The sequence below is a fragment of the Populus nigra genome, chromosome 19, assembly GCF_951802175.1.
Source record: "Populus nigra chromosome 19, ddPopNigr1.1, whole genome shotgun sequence".
Taxonomy (NCBI): Eukaryota; Viridiplantae; Streptophyta; class Magnoliopsida; order Malpighiales; family Salicaceae; genus Populus; species Populus nigra.
The window spans coordinates 8,338,150-8,360,225 of record NC_084870.1 but is presented as its reverse complement, the minus strand read 5'-3'; the positions used below and the strand labels follow the sequence as shown (position 1 = coordinate 8,360,225).

The 22,076-nt window shown below is 36.6% G+C and overlaps 2 protein-coding genes and 1 long non-coding RNA gene across 5 annotated transcripts; 2 read left to right on the top strand and 1 right to left on the bottom strand.

Moving 5' to 3' along the window:
* Positions 1–3,559: 3,559 nt before the first annotated feature.
* LOC133679945 (uncharacterized) lies at positions 3,560–4,441 on the top strand. Its single transcript, XR_009836238.1, has 3 exons — positions 3,560–3,714; positions 4,063–4,156; positions 4,270–4,441. It is a non-coding gene; the product is annotated as an uncharacterized LOC133679945 (long non-coding RNA).
* A 4,020-nt stretch (positions 4,442–8,461) lies between these two features.
* Positions 8,462–10,925, top strand: LOC133679293 (transcription factor GTE7-like). 2 transcript variants are annotated; one of them, XM_062101837.1, is made up of 4 exons: positions 8,462–10,034; positions 10,140–10,344; positions 10,427–10,569; positions 10,675–10,925. In XM_062101837.1, the coding sequence occupies exons 1-3, from the start codon at positions 8,649–8,651 to the stop codon at positions 10,477–10,479; spliced, it is 1,644 nt and encodes a 547-aa protein (XP_061957821.1). In that variant the 5' UTR covers positions 8,462–8,648; the 3' UTR covers positions 10,480–10,569; positions 10,675–10,925. The 2 variants fall into 2 exon arrangements, with proteins under 2 accessions (XP_061957821.1, XP_061957820.1); XM_062101836.1 differs by having other exon boundaries at positions 8,493–10,034; positions 10,140–10,341.
* Positions 10,926–13,591: 2,666 nt separating this feature from the next.
* Positions 13,592–20,675, bottom strand: LOC133679982 (rDNA transcriptional regulator pol5-like). Of its 2 annotated transcripts, none has more exons than XM_062102747.1 (9): positions 20,529–20,675; positions 19,606–20,251; positions 18,761–18,886; positions 18,481–18,678; positions 18,034–18,276; positions 16,822–17,946; positions 16,120–16,404; positions 15,216–15,666; positions 13,592–14,822 (listed from the first exon to the last, which is right to left on the bottom strand). In XM_062102747.1, exons 2-9 carry the CDS (start codon positions 20,227–20,229, stop codon positions 13,963–13,965), a joined length of 3,912 nt encoding a protein of 1,303 aa, XP_061958731.1. In that variant the 5' UTR covers positions 20,230–20,251; positions 20,529–20,675; the 3' UTR covers positions 13,592–13,962. The 2 variants fall into 2 exon arrangements, with proteins under 2 accessions (XP_061958731.1, XP_061958732.1); XM_062102748.1 differs by having other exon boundaries at positions 19,606–20,254; positions 20,529–20,627.
* Positions 20,676–22,076: the final 1,401 nt, after the last annotated feature.

The following is a 22,076-nucleotide window of genomic DNA, read 5'->3' as shown; positions in this document are numbered from 1 at the left end:
TAGATATCTGCTAGATCTTAGGGGTTTTTTTTTATAAAAAACTATTTACATGGTCCAACACGGGTAATGCTAGTGTTATAGACTCTAAATATAATTAAAGCACGGTGAAAGTACTTATAAGCACCGGAGTTGATGATGTATTTAAATATCCAAATGGCATAAAAGCAAGGTTTATGTGTTGGATAATTAGTTAATTTATTGGTTCTAGCAATTTGATTTATTTTTTCTAACCAAGATGGTTGATTCCTGATATTTGGTAAGTCAAGGTGACTGTTGACTGATACTTGCAAAAGGTTCTATTTTGATAGATTTAAGGATTCTTTGATACATAAGTAAATATCTTTTTAGAGAGAAAGTGCAATGATATTTTAGAGAGAAATACTCTGAAAATATGTATGTAATAGAAAATGAAGATCATGAACCTAAAGTTTGAAGGATCTGCAAGGTATATATAACTCATGAGTCTTGTCCTTTTATGGAGAGGATGTACTGAAATGTAATTTCCTCTTAATAACATCAATAGGGGATGATAAGCTCGAATTTAACGAGTCTAAAAAACCCCTCAAAGGTCTAAAGACCCACGCTCTTAAGCAACGTGTCTAAACCCAGCTCTCATGAGCTCAATCTAGAGAAGAGCCTAGCTCTCATAGGATCAGCATTGGAGAAGAGCCAAATGTCATAGACTCAACCCAGGAGAAAAGCCCAGCTCCCATAAGCTCAGCTATATTTTGGATCTTATTCTCTATACACCATTAAATGTATAAAAGTCCTCTAAGAACCCACCATATTTCTATCGATATTAATGTTGTGTAAGGGATAGTGTGAAAGTCTTTTAAAGATCCACCATATTTTAATCGATATTAACATTGTATAAGAGATATGTATCCCTTATTAATGCAAGTCGTGAATATTTCCCTTATTAAAACTATCAGGAAAAATTATACTTTAACCCCTTCTTTTCTTAATAAGACAAAACTCATGGGCTATAAATGCATCATGAATCCTTCAAACACTAGATTCTCAATCTTTTTTATGTATTGTATATTTATTTTCAAAGTCTCTCTCTAAAATATCATTGAATTCTCTCTATAAAAAATACTTATTGAAGTATTAGAGAGTTCCTAAATTCATCAAAAAAAGCTTTTTTACAGGTATCAAACATCAACCACTTTGAGTAGAGAAAATGTATTAGATTATCAGAACCAAGAGATTAGCCGATTATCCTAAACATAAACCTTGACCCCAAGCTACTTAGATTTTTTGAAAATTATAGGGGGATAAATATCACTTGCACATCATTAATATTGATGAAAATATGATAGGTTCATAGAAGACTTTTATATATCTAGAGGTATTGAAAGATAAGTATTATTGACACTAACATTTTAAAGGTCATAAGAATAAATAAATGAAATCTTGTGGTCTAAAATGAGACCTAGAAAGATCGTTAGTTCTATATCTGTTTGGATATGATATGATGTTGAGTTTTAAGGATACCAAGTCTGGTAACTCGTCAGACTTGCCTATACTCAAACTTATAATGTAGCTGAATTTAAGGATATTGAGTTATTATTGTATCTTTAACTCTTTTAAATATAAACTTAAATAAAAATAATATATATACAATACGTTGATTCATAAGTTATATATATAAAAATATTTTATTAACTTTTAAGTGAAAATAAATAAAAATAAAGTCACCCGTATTTTGAACATTCATTAACGATAATTCTAGAGGTCACCAGTTCAAGTCTTATAACTCTCAGAGCTACTGGAGGCTTACATGGTCGTTAACTTCAGGACCCGTGGTATTAGTTGGGGTACACACAAACTGACCCGAACATCCATATTAATAATTAAAAAAACATTCATTAACGATAATCCTTTAATAATTGCAAGCCACGATTGTGTACTGCCTCTTATTTGCACAATCTAACATGTTCATGCGCTGGATTTTGCACCCATCCTTGCTTAATCTATATAAAGTGATGTTTTGTTTACATGGTTCAATTATATATTTAAAAATTTATTTTTTTTAATTTTTAATTTATTTTTTATATAATTTTAGATTGTTTTTTATATGATAATATTAAAAATAAATTTTAAAAATTAAAAAATATTATTTTAATATATTTCCAAATAAAAATTAATTTAAAAACAACCATTATCAAAAATTTAAAAATCAAACACCACCTTCATGCGTTGCTTTATGCACTTTGATCCTCTGCTCCACACCCTATGCTACTTAAAATTGGTGTCGCGTGGGTTTAGACTTTAGAATTCGAGATATTGGATTTAAACCCACCCTACATTCTAAAGTCTGTCTGTTTGTACCCTACTTTGACAGGACAATACATACGATGGCCATAGCTCATGAAAGAAAGAGGAAGCTGCTGAAGACCCTTTACAAGTATATAATAAATAGAGCCGAAAGGCATGCTGAGGGCTTCCAGTAGATATATTCATTTCACACATCAGTTTTATCATATCTGTAAAATGAAGTAGAAGATGACGCAACCGGTGAACATAAGGTATATATGTACATGCATACAGTGATAGACCATGGATGTGTCAAAACTTTGAGCTATATGGGCTGCAGAGCCTACGAAATAAAAGATACAGGTTGTTTTATAAGAGGAAAAAGGAATAAAGTGAGATGGAATTGCTTGTAAAGTGGTGAGAGCATAACTAAGAGAATCATCTCTTTATAGATACCAGTCACTCTAGAGAAAGAAATTTTACAGATACTCAAAGCACTGTGCATGGTAAATTAATAGCACTCCAGGCTCCAGCCAGCATTAATTACCAGAAACATAAACAGAGGTATCTTTTCTTGATCATCCCATGTTCCACCAAGTTCTGTAATAATCTGGGAATGGATTGAGTTCAGTTCCTTGTGCTGAGAGAAGGGGAAAAAAGGGAATTCCTTCTGATTATTTTAGATGAGTCTTGCTGTGTGCAAGGAACAATTGCTTTAAGGGCTCGATATTCTTGATGAAGTTCATTGATAAGATCTTACAAGCCGAAAGCTAATGTGAAAGCTTTTCATTTATGTAAGGAATACTTGGCACTCCTTATTATTTATATCCTGTTTGTTTCCGCGGCGGTTAAATTGTTTTTTTTTTTTTTAATAATTTTGTTTTGTTTTTGTGTTTTTGTGTTATTTTGATCTACTGATTTTAAAAATAAATTTAAAAAATTATATATATATATATATAAACATTTTAAATAACAATCACCGCTACAATATCATAATCTTAACAGGAATTTCTGCCTATTTAAGGAAACCTGTAAAGTAGAGCTATTGCCTTCCAGTTTTACATGCCCCGTTGCACTGCATATCTATCGTACCCCAGAATCCACCGGTTAACACAGTTGAACTTGCTAGTTATCATTTTAAAAAAATACGTTCACTTAGTTCATTAACTTTTTTAATCATCACAAAAGGAGAACATAACAATTTGAAAAGGAACATATTCCAGTTCATCTAAACGCATAGTTTATACTCTAGTAGTGCTAGACTTGAGACATGTGTCTCGGGAGCTTTCAGATCCTTTCCACACTATATATTCCTTTCAACTTTTTTGCATATATTAATAAGCCAAACGTCTGCCCACAAGTCCAATCTTCCATCAACTCTTTCTGGTGTTGTGTTCTGGCTTTGTCTTGCCATTATGAATGACCCCAAGTATGGTTATCCTTACCCCCCTCAAGGTATTGCTTGTTTTTCTTTTCTATTCCTCTATGAAAGAGAGTTCTTTGTCATCATGTACAATTAGTAATATTTTATTGTCAGCATTTATGGTACTTGCATGTTGCATCACATACAGATACATCACTGTCACCATTTAATCCGAAGTCATGGATTGAAAACTTTTTTCTCTTTGTCATCAGGCTAGAAACGATCATCTAATCTTAGTCTCGACTGTTAGATGATGGCTTCCTTGCTAGCAAATTAATTTTACAATAAAGCTACAGAACCAAATGGATCCTATTCAAGTTATGCCCACCTTTTCTTTTTGAAATTCAAGTTTTTTCTTGACCAGAATAGTAATGATGCAGGGGTTTATCAAGGACCGCCTCCCGTGATGGCGCCTCCTCAATATTATGCACCACCACCACCACCGCAACGGCAAGTAGGCTTTCTGGAGGGATGGTATGCTTTCTAAATTTATTTTCACTCTGAATATTTGCTACATACACATAGACTCTGTAGCTTGTCATGTTGATGCTCTAAAGATTGTTCTTTTTATGGTGTATGTGTTGCAGTCTTGCAGCTTTATGTTGCTGCTGTCTCTTGGATGATTGTTGCTGTGACCCTTCAGTTGTACTTGTCACCTAATGACGCCTGTGATTATACGGCACAAAGAGTTTGGATGTTTTATATTAGGACACATGTAAGGGTCTTTGTTGATTATATAAAACTATTGATTGATGAGTATGCGATATCTTTCGCTATCTTTTATTATCCCGTTTTATCTTTTTGGATGAAATTTATCTTTTATTGATCATGATGGATCTTTCTAATACATGTTTGTGCTAAGGATTTAGAGCTCTGGCACATCCAAGATGTAGTTTTTTCATCCACTTCTTATCATTATAATTAATACCAGATGGCACACTCTTTTGCACATGGATTAACAGCAGGAGTGGTAGAAATGAGATGTAACTGACGTAAAGAAGATCTGCAGTGCGAAGAAAACCAACACTCATTATCTGGATATTCAGCATGAATAGCTCAGAACTTTGTTCTGTAGTATGCTAGGAATCAACCATGAACTTTATGAACATCGCAGAATCAAATAACCTATCGTGTAGCAGTTTATGGTTAATTCGTAAGGCCAAGCCCGCTCCCCAGCAAAATAAAAACTTGGCAAAGCATACTGCCGTAGATTTACTTCAATAAGAATCTGAAGGGCCAAGATGAACCAACTGGCCGGCCAAATCCAACATGGAAAGCAATAGCCTTGAGCCTTAACAACGGCAACAATCACCTTAATTTGAATGTAGGATACATCAGTAGCATTTCTAGATTTAGAATTATACATCTGTTTTGACAAGTTACAACATACAAACACTTCCAGATTTTCATTCCAAATAATGGTACCATGGGATTGAGCTCGGGGAGTACTCTGCAATGTGTTTTCGCTCTAATGTAATAAAGTAACTTCCACCACCTGTGACCTCAATAGCTTTCAAGGATTTGTTGCCATACAAAGTTTCTGATCTTTAATTAGACTACACTAACGCTGCTGTAATATATTTTACTTTTATCCTGTATTATTAGCACCTTATCTATAATTCTGAACTTCGGGCATCATATCCAGCCTTAAAACTGAGAGCCAGCAGGAAGGCGATAAGTCTCTGCTAACAAATGTATGTGTCTAACCTTAATGGAATAGCAGCCCAAGTGTATTTTAAAAGCTGATCATAAGTGATCTCCTATATTCTAAGTGCATTGTACATCTAAAATTGGCGATGACTTCATCAAATCCAGAACAAACGGGGTTTGAAAAAAAAAACAAAGATTCTGAATGCAAACAACTACGATGCTCGTAAGCCTTTCCTACTTTGCATCCATCAGGGTAGGGTGCCAGAGCACTATCCAATTCACCTCTAGCAACTTCCTGCGGATTCCTGCAAATGACAGCAGAATTTCTGGGTATCAAAATATTAAAAATCTCGAAATACTTTTAGGAGGATTCTGATTTGTCAAAAAAAATTCCACTTTCCTTGCTTTCGATTCTTAGATAAGGTCTCAATCTTTTTTCTCCACGCTTAACATCATAAACAATTAATAAGATTATCAGCAATCTCTTTATGTCTTGCCAGTACAGAGATTCTGCAGCAATGGCGTAAGCAGATTTGGCGGTAAAGTTTCCATAAGTTGTGCCCTTTGAAATCAGTTTGCCCTGCAACAATTGATGTTTCATGGAATCAGTGCTCTCAAAATATCTTTAAAAAATTTTGAGGCGTCTGAGTTTGAAAATTGTCAGATTCCTTTAAAATCTATTGCCTGTCAATGAGCATGCTGGAAACTTAAGATCTTTCTGTCGAGTTCATTAACAAGAAGATGTGATGTGCATCCAAATGTGGTATTGACTCTAACCACTTGTCCCCCAGAATAGAAACATGGCTTTCTTGGCCATTTCTTCAAATCAAACACCTAAATCAAGCAGTTCACATCATTGTTTCCAGACAATAAAGAGATGCATTTAATGCTTGTGGCTGCACAAGAATTTTGTTGAACCAAATGAATTGTGCATAGCACTTCGTTGGTGTGAAACTAAAACAACACAAACACGGCACTATATATGTGGTTGTGATTCAAAAACCTCCTTACCTGAGAGAGAGGAAAAGAAAGAGAATTGTTAGAGGAAGTGGGGTTATCTTCTTCGGATAGACAACTCAACTAACATGAAGTTTGGAGCAGCAAACTTGTGACAATTTCGTCTATGCCTCAGACCCATGTATAACATCTAATCATTAGGGCCCTGGAAAGGGAACCAAATGTCACGGGACCAATTTATTGTTCTAACACCATTGCCATTGTACATAGGGCTCTTCTCATTGAAGAAACAGTAAAAGAAAGCCAGCAGAAGAATGGACCCTTTTTCTCCAGCTTAGACAAATTCACCAAATTTGGGCTGAAAAAGAATTGTGAAGCATTCTCTAGAGGCTGTATTGAGTTCATCAAGAGAGTTTAAAAATGGAAGAAAATAATATCGTTATAGCTGCTTCTTCCTTTTTTTTCCTGCACAATATTAGAAATGATAATTTCATTTGAATTTGATGGATATTTTATAGACGGTTCATATTGATAATAATGACAAAATTGGATTTTGAAACGTGTTATGGATGCTGCTCTATCAAACAATACCCGCCTGAAATTTATTTATATCTATATAGTTAATAAAAATTACAATTCTATCATTAGCTATATATATATATATATATATAGGAGGTTAGGGTTCCAGGAGAGAAATAAATAAAGAAGGCCTCGAAGAGAAATGGGCTTTTACTCTTCAATTACCTGAAACTTCTACCAAGCTAAGCGATGCTAATCCCAAGCATCTCCGAAGCCTGATCTCCAACCTGGGCCGCCCAGTCAAAATTCTTTCAAATCCTTGTGTCTCACAGCCATTTTTTTATTAGAATTTTTCCTCGTCCTATAAATGGTCATCGACGATCTCCTCTCATACTTGATATCTGACCTGCATGATTGTGGTTGTTTTTGGATTTGAAATCAGATAGCTGATTGGCATTCTATATTTATCCATGTTTAAAAGAGTGTTTTTATATAAAAAAATATTAAATTGAATTTTTTAATAATTTTCGATGATTTTTATATGCTAATATTATTTAAAAAATGAGTTTTTTTAATACGTTTTAAAATAAAAAACATCTCTGCTAATATAGACTCCATGTCTTGTACATACGATGATGTTGTCAGCTCAGAGACTCTCCATTTTGTCTTCGAATGACTGTAATATCTAAATGGTGCTGCTGCTGCTGGGTAGTCAAATGAAATTCCAAGTTCCCTCCAAAACAAGTGAAATGGCTAAGAGGAGGCATTTCTAAATTTTCACTCTCCCTCCAAAACACAACTGGACCATCCTGGATCTTATGAGATTCTCGTCGCTACTTTTTTATTGTTATTATCCACTTTAAAGAAATGCTGTGCCGAATTACCTGAATCTATACATCGATTCTTATTTCTTGTGCACTTAATGATTACTACCACTTACGGAAATAAAATCCAACTTTTGATATTTGCATGAGCAAGGGTGATTCTATAATTCAACACGTGTTCGTCTTTGTACTTAAAAAATATATTATTTATTTTTTTATTTTTAATTATGTTTATGTTTAAAGTATATTTTAAAAAATAAGTATTATTACACTGCTCAGAAATAATTGAGGTGCGGTTAAACTTTTTGTCAGGACTCAAAAAACGCATGTTTTTAACTTTTACAGAAATTTATTTTGTACTTTAAAAAAAATTATACATATAAAAAAATTCAAACTCCCCTCCCTACACTTCATTCCCAGACAAAAACCTCACCTCAGCTACTCCAATCATTCTCCCCTCCTCCGCAAACCTCAATTTACTCAATTAACCTCATAGGCATACGGTTTTATCACATTCGCGTCAGCTTCTCACTTACGCCGGACCATCCAGTTGGCTTCCCCCCACGTCATCACCCCCCTGGCCCCCACCTAGAAAAACCCTAAATTCACGACAAATTCAATCCAAATTCACCCCAAATCACAATCACAATCAGACGCATCTAAACACCCCCACGTGTCCTTCATATCAAATCCTCACCATCAATGCCAGGTCAGTCGGTCGGTTTTTTGGGCAGCAAATCAAGAAACAAAACTAAAGTCAATGGCCCTGATCTTGCCCGTAACATCTTCGGGCAGATCTCATCGCCTTTAAGAACCAACCCTCGCTTCCTATCTTCCTCGCTCTAAATCAATCCTTCAGAAACCCTAACTCTTCACGTTTATTAGAAATTTTTTTTTTGTTTCCAATTATATTTTTATTGCGCGTGGAGGTTAAAATCCCGGCAACGCGTGTAACTCACGCCCACTTGATTCATGTTAATTTCTCACCGGAGATCTACCGGAATCGAACCGGATTCATGGCGTCAGCTGTGTTAGCGAACCGGAACGAACCGAATTGGACGCAGCCACAGCCACGTGGTGGTGGAGCTAAATTCATGGGCAAAATCCCTTTCTCCAACCCTAACCCTAAGTTCTCCAAAAAACGCCAATTTCAGCCACCTCAACCACCACAAATCCCTGACGTCGATGAATCTCCTTCAGCCGCTTCAGATGACGCGTCGTCTATCAACCGCCGTCCACAGAACAATCACCACGATTTCAACACCGGAGGATGCGTGTCGTTCAATGTTAGCTCGTATTCTAAGAAAGAACTAATCGAGCTAAAAAGTCGATTAGTTTACGAGCTTGAAAAGATCCGAGAGTTGAAAAACAGAATCGAATCCTCTGATTTCCACATCGGACAACCCAGCTCCAACTTCAGTAGCAAAAAGCAAACCTCTACAAACAAGAAAGTATCCGGCAACAAGCGGCCGTTTCCAGCCCCTTCAAATTTTAACAATTTTAAGCGATCAAGTCCAGATAATGCGCAATTGATGAAGAATTGCAGTCAAATTCTGTCGAAATTGATGAAGCAAAAATTAGGGTATATTTTTAATACTCCAGTTGATGTTGTGGGTTTGCAATTGCATGATTACCATGATATAATCAAGAATCCGATGGATTTGGGTACGGTGAAGACAAATTTGAGCAAGAATTTGTATGAATCGCCAAGGGATTTCGCTGCTGATGTTAGATTGACATTTAATAATGCCATGAAGTATAACCCTAAGGGTCATGAAGTTTATATTCTTGCCGAACAGTTTCTTACAAGATTTCAGGATTTGTATAGGCCGATTAAGGAGAAGGTGGGTGAGGATGTTGAAGAGGAGCAGAATGATCTAGTTCAAGAAGTGCAAGCGAGTTCTTGGGATCATATTAGAAGAGAGCCAGAGAGGGTTAGTAAAATTGATGGTGATTTTATGCCAGTTACAGCGAAATCTGATCCAATTGGCCAGCAGCAGCAGCCAACCGGGATGAATCAAAACCCTAATTCCGTGAGGACGCCTTCACCAATGAGGGTGCCGCAAGTGAAGCCATTGAAGCAACCAAAGCCGAAAGCAAAGGATCCAAATAAGCGAGAGATGAATCTTGAAGAGAAGCACAAGCTAGGTGTTGGTTTGCAGAGTCTGCCACAAGAGAAAATGGAGCAAGTTGTGCAGATTATCAGGAAGAGGAATGGGCATTTGAGGCAAGAGGGTGATGAGATCGAGCTTGATATTGAGGCCGTTGATACAGAGACATTATGGGAGTTGGATCGGTTTGTGACTAATTACAAGAAGATGGTTAGCAAGATTAAGCGGCAAGCTTTGATGGGTATTAACACAAATGCGGGTGCTACTGCTATCAGTGAAGGCAATAATAAGGTATATGATTTGTCTTAGTTTTCTATTATGGCATTGTTTTCATTTCATTTCTGTTATGTATTTGTAGTGCTTGAATGACTTATTATTGGGTGTTCAATTGAGTAGGATGTACCTGGAAATGATAGAATGGAGGTGGTAAATGAGGCGAAGAAGCCGAAGAAAGGGGATGTTGGGGATGAAGATGTTGACATTGGCGATGAGATGCCAATGAGTAGTTTCCCACCAGTGGAGATTGAGAAAGATAATGGACATGCAAGTAGCAGTTCCAGTAGCTCCAGTAGTTCGAGTGATGATTCTTCATCTTCAAGTGGTACACTCAATTCTGATGTTTGGAGTCTAATTTAAGAGAGTTTGTTTTGTTGCAGAAGTGCTAATCTTGAATCAAACTGCAGATTCTGATTCAGGGAGTTCTTCAGGGAGTGATTCAGAGGATGCACATTCATGATGATGTCTTATTGGAGTTGAATGAATTCTGGATTGCTTTAAAGCTTTCCAGGTGTCTCTTTGAAGTGCCTTGAAATGGGTTGTGGTTGAGGTATGTGGCGATTCACTTGATGCCTGTAGTTGCTGTTGAAAACCCAATTTTTCATTTCAGTAGTAGACTGATGGAGTTCTATGGATTCCTTTTCTTTGTGTACAGGGAACAATTGTGTTGGGTTGCGTCTTAGGAGAGGTAAATTTGAAGGAGTTGGGAGTGGCTTTGCATTGGCTGGGGACTGAAAGCGTTTGCAATTTGTGTAAAAAGATGAAGGAAATAGTAGAAATCAAGGTTGTAGGTTAGGATGGTAGGAAAAGCAGTGAAAAAGTAGAATAGATGGTTAGAGAGGTGGTTGAATCACTTTTGTACACATTACAACACCTAATACATGGATTTTTATTATCTTCTGTAAATGCCCTCTTCTTCCTCTTGGTTTTTACCATCGAACTACTGATGAACCATGAATAAGCAAGCAGCCTCCTTTCCCAAGATATTAAGCATTTTGTACAAGCAAGCAAGAGGGGATCTCCAGCGGAGGCAAAAGAGTGCATCACCAGCTCCTCCTATATTAAAGTGTTGCACACTAGGCATCTCGGAAAGCGAGTAGTAAGTTTTCTTTCTTTCCTTGACAGGAAAGATTGGAAGCAAGGCAAATATCCCATCTCTCTCTCTCTCTCTCTCTCTCTCTCTCTATATATATATATATATATATATATATATATATATATATATATATATATATATATATATATATATATAGAACGGACCGTGTGGGAGCATATGCCATGCAAATATATTTTCGAGGGAGACGAACAGATGAAAGCAAGCAAGCATGTGAAATTTAGGTGTGCCAGATATGAATAAGGGCTGGATGGGGGGGGGGGAAAAGTGTCAGCCAAGCGGGTGGCTTTAATTAATTAATATTCACGCCGCCTAATGGAAAAGGTTTGATCCTGCAACTCAAGCCCCGTTTGAACGTGACAAAGTGCATTTCTTAATTTACTGAGCAGACAGACCATATTCAAAGCCCACCATGTAGTAGATAATTGAGAGGAGTTGCTGGCCTTTCAAGCCTTTGTCAGAAAGAGATAGGATTCTCTTCTCTCGTCTCTCTTTTTTAATGTCCTGTTTTTTCTAATGGCTAATATGAGGGACCCAGTCATCTTTTAGCAAAGTATGGAATTAGTTGTAAACTGAGTAACGTGGAGATTCTTCTATTTATTTTAGTAACGTATGGATTATGGATTGTTTTTTAAAGTTTTTTTATTTAATTTAGAAATATATTAAAATAATATTTTTTATTTAATGTTTTATATTATTACATTAAAACAATTTAGAAACATTAAAAAAATTAATTTGAAGCAAAATAAAAAAAATAAATTTTATCAAAAAAATAAGTTAACTCAACAAAAAACACTTAAATCTCTCTACCTAGAGATAAACTCCATAAATGTTAAGAAGAAACTGTCTCTTGGAAATTTTAAACTCTTTAAATTGAATTCAATTAAAAAAATTTAAGTTTAAAATTATTTTAAATATCAAAAGTTAAATTTTAAATAGAATTTAATCTCTAAAAATAATATAAAAGTAAATTAAAGGTTAACCCTTTTAATTTATTACAAAAAATAAAAAAGAAATTGATGTTCAGATCAACTTTTCTAAAATACTTATCTATCAAAAAAAAATTAGAGAATTTTGAAGAAGGTACTAAAAAAGAAAATTAATTAAATCTTATCTTTTTAAAAAAATATAAATTTTATTAATTCAAACTAAAAATTTATAATTAAATTCAATTATAATAAAAAAAATTCAATCTAAACAGCCCAGTAAAAACTTAATAGAATAAAATAAAGAGACTTCACCAGCAGCAGATAGATTTGAATTCATCAAATTGATAAATTAAAAATCCATGAAAGAAACGCCACTGATAGAAGACCCCCTCTTGCTATTAAATGTCCATTTCAATCATCATCTTTTGTTTAGGCTAAAAGCTCCAAAGATCAATTTTCCCAAGCAAAAGTTGAAATTTCGTGTTTCGCCAGTAACTTGGATAGATTAGTATTCTATCAAACACTCCTTTGCTCTAGAAGAAGAATAAGGATAGATTAGTGAGAGAGAGAAGGAACGGAATAATTGGGCGTTTCAAATTGAAGTTAGCAATTTTAGTGATAGAAAAGAAGGGTTAGTTAAACCATCGATTTAGGGAAGCAGTAGTTCAGGGTGGTTACGTTGGGTTTATTCACTTGAAAAGCAAATCGCAATTATTTCAGCAAATGAAGTTTCCTCCCTCTAATCACTCGCCTGTAAACTTTTCACGACGAAGTTTCTATGAACTCTAGCGCGTTGCTTTCAAGATCACGTAAGCCACCATCGAGATATTTCTTAGTAAAACCTAGTTTGAAAATGACCTCACCAACACAAATGACATTCTCAAAAACGCTGTTTTCATTTGATGTCATGCTGCTATCTTTTTCTTCTTTCTTTTTTTGTTGTTTAGGGAAGGGACACGCCCTTCAATAAAACCATGGATGGTGATTCATGTCAAGACATGCTAGCCAGACCAAGAAAGCAGCATCCCCCAACAACGGATTCTGGAAAGCGCTTTAACCATCTCCAGCTTGGTAAATTAAATGCATCCAACGCAGTTGAAAGGATTTATTTTACGTGGGACCTTGACAAGTCAGAGCCAATGATTGATCACTCCCTCTCCCATCATTGAAGTTGAAGCAAACATGTTAATGTTGTGGCGAGCACAACTACATAAATAAACCAGTGGCGTTACTCTTCTCCAAACCACTCTCTGTAAATTCGAGGGCTGCCTGCTGATTCAACTACTACGCCGGCAAAGACTTGGCGGCGAGCCGGAGATAACCCGGGTAGAAGTCAATTCATGTACTGACAGAGAGGATCCTCGTATCCTTTTTGTCTCCCTGTGCTTGCCATATTCTAGCAACTTGTTATTCGACAACTTTACAAACATGTCAAGCATTTTTTTAAAATATCCAAACCCATCAACAAGATTGAAACGTCAACATCATACAACAAATTTTTTGCAAGTTTCCATCGCAGACGCAGAAAGTAGATAAACTTAAATAACGATTAGATAGCACGTTTGTGTTCGACAAAAATGGCAAAGGATTTTCACCCTCTCAAGTTTTCATTCATTGAACCTTTTCCTATAAGAAAACAAATTAATGCTCCGTCTTCATTTAAAAAGAACCTCTGGAAAAAACAGCTAAGCGGAAGCTTTAAATAGTCATACCAATAGATAACTTGATGATGCTGGACAACAAGCAACCATCACAAAGAAAATTCTGCAAGAGAAGTTCCTTCTCCAAACTATTTCAAGCAAACAATCCTGAATAAATACTTTGGGCATGTTCGAATGGAACAAGAGCTGGAAGAAGCATCGAGGGCTTCAGCACTATGAAGCCCTATCAATTATTGTAGTTATCTCTCGATCTTCTTGAAATTGAGATACAGCTCTCCAAGTTGAGATTCACAAGCAGCTTCAGCTTCTGGGGCTAGATACTTAAGAAATGATTTGGTCAGGTCATATGTTGACACATACCGGAAGACCTTACCACAAAACTTGCGTGCTTCAGCCCGCCTTGATGGCTTTTCTGGCATATTTGTTGCCAATTCCTTTATCAGATGACTGAGTTTTTGCAAATGATTTTTCAAGACTTTCTTTGATGCATTGCGATTACTTTCATCATTACCAGAAGAAACCATTGACTTCAATATTTCTATTACTAGATCAAGTGCTTCAACTCGACGAAACTCCAACTTTGCCCTGCTACATTTCTCCAAAAGGAAACCAAAGAGATGGTACCCGATCCATGGCCTTCTTCGAAATATTTCTGTCAAAAAATCAGATTTTATTTGGGATGTCTTACTCTCAAAATATCGCGCCAGTTCACCCTTGAAAATATCAATAACCCCCTGTAGTTCACACTCTGGAAAATTTCTGGCACCAATAATTTTCAGAATCCAAAAGGTTGAATCCTGAGCAAGGGAAACAATCATTTTGTGTCGCTTCCACATGGCCAACTGTTTTTTCTTGGATAAATTACCAGCAGATTTCTTTTTCTTTAATGGCTTTGATGCCAACTTTAAGTTCTTTTCCAACAAAGATTCAAGAGTAGGTAGCTGCACAGCATCACCCCTCGGGAAGTCCTTCGCTTTCAATATCTTCTTCTGCAAAATTCCCCATATTCGCTGTCCAAGCTGCTCGCTGATTTCTGCAGTCTGAGGGTTAACGAATGCCCGAGCCAAGTTCAAGTACACCATCAGAACCTCAGGCTCAGCTGTAGAATGAAGACAACAAGAAAGCACAAATGAGGATGCAGGTTTTTAATAAAACGTCATCCAGAGAAAGTAAGGCAAAACAGACTTTCTAAAATTCCAACATAATGTAGAAATAAAGAATTCTTGCAACTGAGACTGGAGATTCTGCCGACACAGCCAAAAAAGAAGCTTGCCAAACCCCAGCCCCAGGCATGAAATACCATTTAGCATTTCTGACAAGTCATTAACACAACCAATGTTATATATAAATGAATGATTCCTTTCTCATTGATCCAAAGCCACCGCTATATCCAGCCATGAGAGAATTATTAGGAATTTATGAATTATGCTAGAACAAACAAAAGGCTAACTCGCATATCCCAGATAATTTAACACAAGAAACAAATGCTTACCTGGATTTTCATGTAGGTAAACCTCCAGCAATGAAAGGACACGAAGTTTGAACAGAACAAGCTGGGATTGGGTGGTTTCACCTCCAGCCTGATTCTTTCTGTCTTTAAAAATCTGGGCAAGATAAGCGTCCATCCGGAACATTGCATCATCATCCATTCCTCCATCAGAATCATCAGACAGCTCTTTGCCAGCTTCTTCAACCTCAGTCACTGCCTCAGAGTCATCAGTCTGTTCTTCATCCTCACCTGTTTCACCTGTCTCAGCTTCATCCATTTCTTCTTCTCCTTCTCCTTCTTCTACTTCTTCAATACCAAGAAAATCTTCATCGTCATCATCTCCATCATCTCTACCTTCTTCCCGATGTCTAGGTGGCTTCAAATCTTTCTTAATGACACGCAACATCCGAAGAAGTCCATCGTTGGTCACATCATTACAGAAGTACTTAAAAACCTAAAAACATAAATTGTTACCAGAGTTAATATCATGTTGTTGATGGGAATCCATGTCCAAGAAGAGACATTGTTAGCAACCCTTCACTCTAACCAAATTGACATCTTCCCTACATAAGTTGTGAAACAAAGATTATGCATGCCATGCACAATGATTGTTGAAAGCAACTCATACTTGACTAACAGTTCAGCTATTCAATCTGGACTCGGCCAACTGCATCATTCCAGTAGCAAGTTGAATTTCCGAAATTCTCAAAAACAATGACAAAGAAATAATGTATTAACATGAAGAAACCACACAAGATTACTCAAGAGCTTTACCCTGTCACGAAAGTAATATAAAACTTTATCATAGAATGTGCACTGTAAAGCCAAATTAAGCTTGGGGACATATAGATATGCAACATACATGTGCAAATACAAATGCAAATTAACCTTCCATTACTGCACACACCTGCTCAATAGCAGAGCGCAAGGGAGCTGATGACTGAGGTAACAATGAAAGGAATGTATCCACAAGGACATCCATTAACTTAGGATCTGCATCATTATCCAACTCCTCTTCTCCTGAGTCAAGAAGATCAGAAGCTGCAAAAGCTTTCTTACAACATATAACAAGTTCAGATGCAGCTTCTGAGAATTCTCCAGGTCGAAGGAGTACTTGAAGCAGCAACTGGATCAGCAAGAACCTCATTGCATGCAATTTATTTGCTTCAGCACCAATCACACAATTTTTTTCCTGCATAATTAAAACATTTTAAAAGTTGGATTGCACAAGATTAAAAAGCTGATAAAGTGACAGCTGGGATGTTTGAGAACACAAGTAAATAAATATGATTTGCTAGCATTTGAAACTCGAGCAAAAATACTAGCTCTCAAAGAACTCATAATAATGCAAGGGAAAGCAGTTATTGGCAGACTCAATAAGGAACAGTCCTACGCAAGGCACGTGCTGAAAATTACAGGTAAAAACAATCTGATTCATATCCAAAGGTTCCCTCCAGTCATTCAATTTTAAAGTGTAATCAAGACATGCATCATATCTGTTATTTGAGGATTCAGCATGCATCCCAACTCTAAAATCAGAACCAATTTGATGTCCATATTCAAATGTAAGAATAATTAGAGTTGCTGAAAGCAAGAACACAAAGCTTACCTCTCTGGAAAGCCTAGTTTCCATTTCTTGCAATTTTTCAAAAGCCTTTTCATCGCCATCACTCAAAGATCGAAAAAGAGAAACCGAAGGAATGTTTCGTAGAGTACTGAGAAAACGCATGAAGTAAGACCCAAGATCACTGTGCTCCAGGCCACTAGACAAAGAACGCAACCCCTCTATCTTTTGAGCATTAGCAAGCAGTGATTGGATCTGCTCAATGCACATTCTGCAAATAGCACTCGAGGTAGGCGCCTTTGGCCACTTAAATTTCTCCTGTAATTCAAAAGATGTCACTTCAGAGCCAAGAGATGCAGAGAACAGACCTTGAACAGCTAGAAACTTCAAAATTTCCTTCTGCACCCGAAACCTTGCTTCTGGCTCCAGCTTCAAATGTTTCAAAATAATTGGGAGGGATTCCACCACCCAAGTCTTCAAGAAATCAGAATTTGCCGTTGCACCATTTGAATCCTTATCCTCGACCGAACCCATCTCTGAATTGTCATCAGTAGTCTGACTCTGGTCTGACGGTTCTTCTGAAGCATTTCCTTCATCCACAAACATGTTCATTAAATTCTGAATAAACAACATGCAACCAGATTCAGTTTTAAAATCTGTCACCAAAGCTTTAACTGTTTTTGTTTTTGTGATGCCATCAAATCTTGCATTGCTGTGTCTCTGTAAAGCCACTATAACAGCAACTCTTCTGACATCATCATTTCCAACCCAATCTGATAGCTCCTTGAGAAAATGCTGAGCAACTTTATACAGCCAAGAGTCCTTTGTCGAAAGTACATCCACCATGCATTGCACAATTTTGTGAGAGAGAACATATGGAATGAAAGATGCGGGGAGCCTTGGGAGAAGGAGAAGCAGAATATCAAATGCCAGGTGCTTGCGATCATGCGAGGAAAGAAGAAGGGAGCCTTCGATAATAACTTCACAGAAACACCTAACACTCCTGGCAATTTCTTCTTCAGATGAGCTAGACTTGCGACTTTTTTTGTGCTTTTTTAGAGAATTAGAAGCTGACACCACATCTTCAGCTTGCATAACACTATCAGGTAAGAGGATATTTACCAGAACAGGCCATACACCATGAACTCTAGGCTGACAGAAAGTTGATTCCTGCCATTTTTTACAAACAATAGTAAATAATAAAACCTTTTATGACCATGAAATATTACTCTCCTGCACAAATAATTAAAGAATCACCTTCAAGCAGTTAATAATTGAGGACAAATGACCAGGCACAAAAAGTCTACTAGGGCTGAACGGATGTGGCAAAAAATTTCCAAACATTTCACTATCAATGGAAATTTTCTCCTGAATTCTCAAAGCTAAAAGCAATGCATCAGGATTTCCAGCATCAGGATTTCCGGCATCAATACCACCTTCAAACCACTCGCGCAGTCTTGGAGCTTCAAGAATGTGATTCAGCACGGCCTCGGTTGGCAACTGCAATCACAAGACAAGGCAGTGGAAGGATCAAGGATCAAAGATCAAGAGACACTGAGGGAATTGCAAGACACGCATCCCAAGTGGGCATACGATAAGAACACCCCACCCCCCAAAAAAAATAAAACTCAAAAGCCCCAAGGAAATAAAAAGGATGCAGCTGTCCAAGAAAATCAATTTTCTTCATTTGTCAGAATAAGGCACCTTTTCAACCAATTCTAATATAATTGCAACAGCAGGCTCTTGCAGATATCGTTTTTTTGCTGCAAGGGAGATAAGCACATCGGTGAATTCTTTAATGATGAGGGTGTTATGATCAGAAATCCACTCTTCAGTCAGTCTTCTTGATAGGGCAAGAGCACCATAAGCAAATAACCGACCTAAAAGGCAATCTCTTATATCCTGCAGTGCCACAAAGAAGCAACTTCAGGAATAGTATGCAGAGAAGATAGCAACAGAATACAAAGGACCAATCCTCACCCACCTGACCCTTCATTGATGAAGAAACTTCTAACAAATCAACTATTAGTTTCAGCACTGAATCCACTTTGACACTAGGAACTGTATCAACTAACACTGTCAAGCCCAGTGCAAATCCTTGCCTTGCACACTGCAAAAAGCAAAACCAGATTATGTGATACACACAAGTTAGCCAACAACCTCACATTATAGATAGCCCAAGTTTATATCCACACAATAGATACTACAGTCTACAATGCTTGAAAAGGTGACCATTTGACCATGTTCAGTTTACAGTAATGTTTTACAGGTTAACAGTCTTATCCAGCTCACGTGAGATCTAAATGCCCAAACAAAGAGTTTTCACATAATGTCCAGCAAGATGTAATGCCCTGAGAAACAAGAATCAGATAACGGGTGCCGTTGCATAAAATGCAGGGTCAAAAGTATAAAGCAACTATTAACATGGAGATGAACAGGTACTGAGAAATAAGCCAATGCAACAGATACACCAAGAATGCATGTTTTATGGAATCATTCATGAGAATCAAGACCCAACAGGCATCAGACATGATTGTGCAATTAATCACACAGCATGAAGGTGATAATCAAACTAAACTAATGTACCATTTTCATCAAAAAGACAATTCTAAACGTTGATTCAACTCCAGGAAATATTTATCCTTGATGCAATTGAACTTCAAAAACATTGTGTAAAATTTATTGTTGGATATCATGAATCAAGTTTCCATCCCCTCACAGCGTATACAGAGAACCCTAAAATTGGTTCAAAAGGTGTGAGTGTGTGCATGATACATAGCTTTCACAAAGAAGGAACAAGAGCATAGTGTGCAATTTAACCAATCATACCTCTCTTGATGAAGAAGCACCACGAACAAGCCTACGCACAGCGTATCTCACAGAAGGTGCACAATCATTCAACCCATCATCCTTCTCCGCTTCCAGTTTCAATCCACCTTCAACCACCTCCTTATTCTCCGTAACTTCATACGCCTTCTGAACCTCTTGCAGCTCCGTGACCAATCTCTCCACCGCACCTTCTCTCACAGATACATCCACCGATGCCAGGTCCTTAAAGACACCAATATGAAACTTCGGCAACGTCCCACTCGAGGAAGCTCCCATGTGCTCTTTACTTTCGGTAACCTTTGAGTTAACATCCATTTTTTTAGTTTTCACTTCCTTACTCTCTGAAGCAGCATGTAGCCGCTCTTTATCCAATGCTTTCCTTTTCTTCCGTCTTTCCATGGGTTTCATTGAGCTAGGAATGTTAGAAAGGCCTGCTTTGGATGCATCCCCATCCGGGGCTTCGGTCTCTTTATTCTTATCTTTCTTCATTTTCTTTCTACTTGAATTTGAACTTGCATTCTCATTATTCGTATCCCCTAAGTTTGCATTCTCCATATTTGTGTCTGTATTATCTAAATCCTCAACTTGCGCTACTGAATTGGGGCTTCTTTTCTTGCTTCCCATTTAAGCCAAAAAAATCAGATGTCTGCTAAAATTGTATACACCAAATAAAAAATAAGTAAAATCCAGGGAAAAAAATCGACTTAAAAATTAAGAAAAAGTGGTAAGGCTGAAGCTCAAGCACCAATACAAACCACTGAATTTTATTTAAAACTACAAAAAAAAAGGTACCCAAATTGACACACTTTCTGGGGAAAAAAAAAGAGTTTTGAGGTTAAGTGAGCTTCAGTTGGAGAGGTAAAAGGAATGAATAGAAAGAAACCCTAATCAAGGTACATCGAGAGAGGTTATGCAAGTGTTACCTATAGGGTATGGAGAGTCTCCTCCTCTTCTTCTACGTGGGGTAGGGTATAAGCGGAAATCAAAAACCCTAGCTGATTAACCACACTGTCTTTATTGTTTAAAAGAGGAGGAGGAGGAGGTCACCGACTCGCCGTTTATTTTTCTGAACCATTATTTAATGGGCTCCTCTTATCGAACAGTAGTGAATAGCCCGATTAGAGAACTTATAAAGGCCGAGCTAGCGGCCCGTCTAATACATGGGAATGGTTTTTTAGGCAAGTTTTCTAGGCCCGTGTCATTTTCTTCCTCTTTTTTTCCTAACACCACTGGTCTACTAACACGTAGGCAACTTCGATTATAGTAGGATTATTTTGGAAGCCGAAGGAGATATTGTGGGTAAAATTTTTTATTCTACTTTGTGATTTTTTTTAATTTTGATTGAAGTTCGTACTTTTTAGATCCGGTATAGTTTAAGATTCGAGTCACATTCAATTTCTTTTTCCTGACTTTTTATTAACTCGATTCAAGTTCTAATTCTAGATTGGCTGGATCTCGGGTCGATCCACGAGGCTGAATTTCAAAACTATGCCTAAATGAATGAATTTCTCTTATGAGATGCATCATATCAGAGATGGCAATGAATTTAGTTTTGATTGAGTAGATTTAAAAATATTTTTTATTATCAGAGCGGAAAATTGACTGGGTTATATACATAGATTAAAGAAATAAATTATCCCCAGAAGGGCAGTCAGCTAGGCAAGTTTTGAATTCTTGATTGAAGGCACTCCTTTTATCTGCAATGCTTTAACATCTGATTATTATTATTTTTTTGTTCGTTTTAATAATTTTTTTGGTTTTTCATTAAAAAAAAAAAGGAAAGAAAAGCAGAAAGGTAGCCAGTTTAGCAAACACGTTCTGTTATCCCTCAACTTCATAGCAAGTTTTATGCCAACCACTTAAGACTTCCTGTGGCTTTACATACGGAAAAGGGGGGTATTTTTGGAACGGATGAATAATGATTAAGGTATAAGTATTATCAAACTCGATTCAAAATCCAAAATCTGACTGAACTTGATCCAAAATATAAATTTATATTATATAAATATATTTGTAGAATATATATTTTTTAATACAATATAATATATACATACTATGGACATAAAACACACATCTATAAATAATATTTATCATTCAATATATATAATATTTCAAATATACATTACCTATTTTATTTGTTATTGATTAATAAATAATTAGTATTCATTGAATACCGGAAGCAATAAAAAATTCATGCACATCTAAATTTTTTGCCCCATAAATAATAAATAATAAATAAAATATGAATATAAAAACATCCGACCGGCTATTACCCATTGATTTACAGCATAAAATCGCACTCAGGATCGAAATGCAACTAAATCCCATGAATGTAGATTGGAAAAGAGCCATCACCCCACGGCACCTCAGATTTTGCAGTTCCAGGCCCATAGCATACATTGAAAAAAAATCTCGGGGAAGACTATAGCACAGCCCCTTGTTCCCTCATTTTTTTCCTCTATGAACCAAAT